Source organism: Amblyomma americanum, chromosome 4 (genome assembly GCF_052857255.1).
Source record: "Amblyomma americanum isolate KBUSLIRL-KWMA chromosome 4, ASM5285725v1, whole genome shotgun sequence".
Classification (NCBI taxonomy): Eukaryota; Metazoa; Arthropoda; class Arachnida; order Ixodida; family Ixodidae; genus Amblyomma; species Amblyomma americanum.
The window spans coordinates 31,138,446-31,145,025 of NC_135500.1; the positions used below are offsets into that span (position 1 = coordinate 31,138,446).

At 41.9% G+C, this 6,580-nt stretch overlaps 1 protein-coding gene across 1 annotated transcript; it reads left to right on the forward strand.

Moving 5' to 3' along the window:
* Nucleotides 1–5,628: 5,628 nt before the first annotated feature.
* LOC144127768 (uncharacterized) lies at nt 5,629–6,249 on the forward strand. The gene has a single exon (XM_077660659.1). It carries the CDS (start codon nt 5,629–5,631, stop codon nt 6,247–6,249), a length of 621 nt encoding a protein of 206 aa, XP_077516785.1.
* The last annotated feature ends 331 nt before the right edge of the window (nt 6,250–6,580 follow it).

The window sequence follows — 6,580 nt, forward strand, 5'->3', positions numbered from 1 at the left end:
ATATATTTACGTTTAAAACGATGGGAGACGTCGTTTTACAACGAAACGTGCAAGATTTGAGCTCTTTGTTTTTACAAGTTATCGTTCGGTCAGTGCTGAAAAGTTATATCACTAAGAACAGCGCGAAAAGCGTGTATATGGCCACAACGATGGGAGACGTCGTTTTACTACAAAACGAGCCAGATTTGAGCACTGATTTTACAAGTCATCGTTTTGCGGGTGCTCAAAACCTAAATCTCTAAGAACAAGTCGAAAAGCGTGTATTGCGGCTTAAAGCGATGAGAGACTTCGTTTTACAACTAAACGAGCCAGATATGAGCACTTCAGTTTTACAAGCCGTCGTTGGGTGGGCACTCAAAAACTACATCTCTAAGAACTGCGCGAAAAGCGTGTGTTGGGGCTTAGAAGGTTGGGACACGTCGGTTTAGAGCAAAACGAGACAGAGTTCAGCACTTCGGTTTTACAAATGCTCGCTAGGTGGTAGCTCGAAAGGTAGATCTCTAAGAACTGTGCGAAAAGCTTGTATTGGGATTTAAAACGATGGGAGACGTCGTTTTACAACAAAACGAGCCGTATTTGAGCACTTCGAATTTACAGGAAATCTTTGGATGGGCGCTCAAAAACTAAATCTCTAAGAACTGTGCGAAATGCGTGTATAAGAATGTAAATCGATTGGAGACATCGGTTTACAACGAAAAGAGCCAGATTTGAGCACTTCCGTTTTACAAGTCGTCGTTGGGTGGGCGCTCAGAAGCTAAATCTCCAAGAACTGCGCGAAAAGCGTATACTGGGAATTAAAACGATGGCGAACATTGTTTTACAACGAAACAAGCCAGATTTTAGCACTTCGGTTTTACTACTCGTCGATGGGTGGGCGCTCAAAAACCAAATCTCTAGGAACTGCGCGAAAAGCGTATGGTTGGGCTTAATAGGATAGGAGACATCGTTTTACAGCGAAAAGAGCCATATTTGTGCACTTCGGTTTCACAAGTCATCATTAGGTGAGCGCTCAAAAACAAAATCTCTAAGAACTGCGCGAAAAGCGTATATTTCGGTTTAAATGATTTGAGCACTTTGTTTTTACAAGTTATCGTTCGGTCAGTGCTGAAAAGTTATATCTCTAAGAACAGCGCGAAAAGCGTGTATATGGCTTAAAACGATGGGAGACGTCGTTTTGCAACAAAAGGAGCCAGAAGTGATCACTGGTTTCTCAAGTCATCGTTCGGTGGGTGCTCAAAACCGAAATCTCTAAGAACAGGTCGAAAAGCGTGTATTGCGGCTTAAAACGATGGCAGACTTGGTTTTACAACTAAACGAGCCAGATATTACGACTTCGGTTTTAGAAGTCGTCGTTTGGTGGACACTCAGAAACTCAATCTCTAAGAACTGCGCGAAAAGCATGTGTTGGTGCTTAGAACGTTGGGACACGTTTTTTTAGAGCGAAACGCACCAGGCTTGAGCACTTCGGTTTTACAAGTGGTCGTTAGGTGGGCGCTCAAAACATAAATCTCTAAGAACTGCGCCAAAAGCGTGTATTGAGGCTTAAAACGATTGGAGAGGTTGTTTTACAATGAAACGAGCCAGATTTGAGGATCTCGGTTTTTCTAGTCGTCGTTAGGTGGGCGCTCAAAACATAAATACCAAAGAACTGTGCTAAAATCGTGTGTTTGGGCTTAAAACGATGGGAGACGTCGTATTAATGCGAAGCGAGCCAGATTTCTGCACTTCGTTTTACGAGTCGTCGTTGCGGTGGCGCTCAAAAACTAAATCTCTAAAAACGGCGCGAAAAGTGTGTATTCAAGATTAAAATGATGGCAGACGACGTTTTACAACGAAACAAGCCAGATTTGAGCCCTTCTGTTTTGCAAGTCGTCGTTCGGTGGGCGCTAAAAAGCTAAATCTCTAAAACCTGCGCGAAAAGTAATATTGCACTTAAAACGATGGGAGACGTTTTACAACGAAACAAGCCAGATTTTCGCACTTCGGTTTTACAAGTAACCTCTGGATGGGCGCTCAAAAGCTAAAATTCGAAGAACTGTGCGAAAAGCGTGTATTGGGATCTAAAACAATGGGAGACGTCGTTTTATAACGAAAAGTGCCTCTTCGGATTTAAAAGCCGTGGTTGGTTGGGCGCTCAAAGGCTCAGTCTTTAAGATCTGCGCATAAAGCGTGTATTGAGGCTTAAAACGATGGGAGACGTCGTTTTCACGCGAACCGAGCCAGATTTCAGCACTTCGGTTTCGCAAATCGTCGTTTGGTGGGCGCTAAAAAGCTAAATCTCTAAGAACTGTGCGTAAAGCGATATTGGGTGTAGAACGATGGGAAGCGTCGTTATACAACGAAACGGTCCAGATTTGAGCACTTCGGTTTTACAAGTAATATCTGGATGGGCGCTCAAACGCTAAATGTCTAATAATTGTGCGAAAAGCGTGTATTGCGCTTAAAACGATAAGAGACGTCGTTTTACAACAAAACGAGGCGTATTTGAGCACTTGGAATTTACAAGAAATCTTTGGATGGGCGCTGAAAAACTAAATCTCTAAGTACTGTGCGAAATGCGTGTATAAGGATTTAAATCGATTGGAGACCTCGTTTTACAACGAAAAGAGCCAGATTTGAGCCTTCCGTTTTACAAGTCGTCGTTGGGTGGGCACTCAGAAGCTAAATCTCCAAGAACTGCGCGAAAAGCGTGTATTTCGGCTTAAAACGATGGGAGACATTGTTTTACAACGAAACGAGCCAGATTTTAGCACTTCGGTTTTACTACTCGTCGATGGGTGGGCGCTCAAAAACCAAATCTCTAAGAACTGCGCTAGAAGCGTGTGGTTGGGCTTAATACGATAGGAGACATCGTTTTACAACGAAAAGAGCCATATTTGTGCACTTCGGATTCACAAGTCATCATTAGGTGAGCGCTCAAAAACTAAATCTCTAAGTACTGCGCGAAAAGCGTATATTTCGGTTTAAGTGGATGGGTGACGTCGTTTTACAACGAAACGAGCCAGATTTGAGGACTTTGTTTTTACAATTTATCGTTCGCTCAGTGCTCAAATGTTATATCTTTAAGAACAACGCGAAAAGCTTGTATACGACTTAAAACGATGGGAGACGTCGTTTTACAACTAAACGAGCCAGATTTGAGCACTTCAGTTTTACAAGTCTTCGCTGGGTGGGCCCTCAAAAGCTAAATCTGTAAGAACTGCGAGAAAAGCGTGTCTTGGGACTTAAAACGATGGCAGACGTAAAACGAAACGAGCCGGATTTGAGCACTTCGTTTTTAAAAGTCATCGCTGGGTGGGCGTTAAAAAGCTAAATTTCCACGAACTGCGCGAAAAAGCGTGTTTGGGTTTAAAGCGATGGGAAACGTCGTTTTACTACGAAAAGAGCGAGATATGAGCACTTCGGCTTTACAAGTCTTTGCGCGGGCGCTAAAAAAGATAAATCCCTAAGAACGGCGCGAAAAGAGGTATTGGGTCTTCAAACGATGGGGGACGTCGTTTTACAACGAAAAGCGCCACTTCGGTTTTCACAAGTCGTGGTTGGTTGGGCGCTCAGAAGCTAAATCTTCAAGAACTGTGCGAAAAGCGCGTATTGGGGCTTAAAACGATTGGAGACGTCGTTTTACAACGAAACGAACCAGAGTTTAGCACTTCGGTTTTACTACTCTTCGATGGGTGGGCCCTCAAAAACCAAATCTCTCAGAACTGCGCGAGAAGCGGGTGTTTGGGCTTAATACGATGGGAGACGTCGTTTTACAATGAAAAGTGCAAATTTTGAGCAGTTCACTTTTACAAGACATCATTAGATGGGTGCTCAAAAACTAAATCTCTAAGGACTGCGCGAAAAGCGCGTATTGGTCTTAAAACGATGGGAGACTTCGTTTTACAACTAAACGAGCCAGACATGAGCACTTGAAGTTGAAGTTGAAGTTTATTCCTTTCTTACAAAGGAGGAGCCGGGACTAAAAGCTGCGGCGACAGCTTGACAACGGTCCCGGCTCCTTTACATACCCGGCAGTAGAGGAGGAAAAGCGACGGCTGTACATACAACAAACATACATACATACAAAGCAAAAGTAAATAAATCAACACTTTGCAGGCCACCTATGCACATCATGCAAAAATGACATAATAAAATGCGATGCGATGAAAAGGTCATAGATAATCATACAAAGAATGGTGCATAATGATCAGAAAGATTGCATCTGAAATTCTCAAGGAAAAGAATTCTCCCGGCAGTATTCCCGAATTTCGTGTTTTGATTTTCGTGTTGTCAAAATTTTCTTCGTTTAATCTGTTCAGCAGAATTGGAAGGTTATAATATAAAGATTGATTCACATAATAGACTCTTGGTGTTGGGGTAAACCAAATTTCTCTGTGTCTTGTGTCACGGCAGCTGCCGTTTTCTCTGACTTGTGCAAGCAAAATGATGAGGTTGTCGGGGTGTTTTAGGTGAGATTTTTAACATGATAGTAGTCTATAAGTATATAACGCAAATATTGGAAGGATTTCATACTTTACAAAAATATTCCTGGTGGGAGAAAAGAGTGGTACATTGGCAATACATCTCACTGCTTTTTTCTGAAGCAGCTGTATCTTGTTAAGATTTGTTATGCCTGTTGTTCCCCACACTATGTTACAATATTGCAAATGAGAAACAACTAACGCATTGTAAAGTATGATCTTTACCCTTATTGGAAGGATGTGCCTAAACCGCGCAAGTATACCAAGGGCTGAGGCGACCTTTGAACGTATGTAATCAATATGTGTATTCCAAGTTAAATTGCTTGAAAAGGTAACTCCCAGTGTTTTTACTGACTCAACGAGCTGTATAGGCTGGCTATTGAATACGGCTTTGATAGGTCGCGATATTTTCTTTCCCTTAGGACGGAACAACATAATTTTAGTCTTCACAGGATTTATTCGTAGATAATTTGCTTCTGCCCATAAACCTAGTTGAATAAGTGCATTGTTTGTTTGTTTTTCGACGTCTGTTTAGGAAGTACCTGTGATAAAGAAAGATGTGTCATCAGCATATGATACTACATGAGCGCTACTTGTGCTGTAGAAAATATCATTTATATAAATTAAGAACAGTAATGGCCCATGTATGCTTCCTTGAGGCACTCCAGATGTTATAGGGAGAGTAGAAGAAGTTGCTGTGTTTATGTCTACATACTGAGCTCTGTGTGATAAGTAGGATTCTAATAAAGTTAGCGCTACACCACGTACACCATACCTATTTAATTTAAAAAGAAGGACATCATGATTAATGAGGTCAAATGCCTTAGTAAAATTGATATAAATACCAACTTGGCAGCTGCGGTAGCGGAGACAACGGCCGTGCTATATCTTCTGCCCATATTTTGCAGTTTTGCTACCAGAAATTTTAATTTACTGCATGTAAAACTATTCAGTGTGAATCCGCTACCGTATTGCTGCCAAGCACATTATTGCGCGTCTTGTTGTGGAGCTAATTTGCATTTTGTTTGTCAAAGTCTGAGAAATGACCAAAGAGCTTCAGGAAATGTTTGAAGACTTGAAGCGTGAAATAAAACAAGAGTTTCGCGATTTGAGAGAAAGTATCGAGTGAGACCTCAGGAAAGATATCAGAGAAATTAAGACCAGCATGGGCTTTACTATCAAAAGCTATGAAGAAATAAAAGATTCTGTTAAAAGAGTTGGAACAGAGAACAAGGATCTGAAAGAAACAATAAGAACGCTGCTAGAGGAACGTCAGGCTCTGTGTGCACAGGTAAAGGAACAAGAGTCCCGACTTATGCAGACCGAGCAGCACTCACGGTGTTTCAACATTGAAATTAAAGGAGTGCCACAAATAGAAAATGAAAACTTGCAAGAACTAACGAAAAAATTGGCTCAAGAAATTGGCATGCCTCTGGCGGACGCTGACATAGGGGTTTGCCATCGTGTTCAAACTGTCGGAAATGCTGCCTCCCCTAACATAATTGTGCAGTTTACACGCAGAGCTCAGCGTAACTCTTTCCTGGAAAAAGCTAGAAAGTGCAGGCTTACGGCAAATGACCTGGCGTTAAAACCTAACAACGACATCTTTGTGAACGAGCACCTGTGCCCAGCTATGAAACGTCTTTTCGGTGCTGCAAATGCAGCGAAAAAAGCGCAGGGTTGGAAATACGCGTGGGTCAAGAATGGAAAAATCTATGTTCGCAAATCTGATACCACACCCGTCATCCCTATCACCCGCGTGGATGACCTGTCCAAGATAGCGTAAAGTGCTTGCCCTTATCTAGCTTTGTTGTCCAACAATTATGGGTTTTCTGCCGCAAGAAATTCAGAAGTTGGTTCTGACCAAAAAGCCAGCCCTATCCTTTTTCACCAGAACGTCCGCTCTTTAAAAAATAAAGAAAGTGAAATGAATGCTTTGCTAGATCTTTTAGGAGTATCATTCACGGTGTTAATGCTTACTGAAGCATGGTATGAAGATGAATCGGCTGTATTTCAATCACCTGGTTATCAATGTTTCTTTCGCAATCGTCAGAACAAAAAAGGTGGCGGTGTTTCTATTCTTGTAAAAGAGAATCTTATCTGGGATACTGAAGAAC

What these genes read in the sequence shown, in the direction of transcription:
- LOC144127768 (XM_077660659.1), top strand. Translation starts at nt 5,629, where the DNA reads ATGGGCTTTACTATCAAAAGCTATGAAGAAATAAAAGATTCTGTTAAA.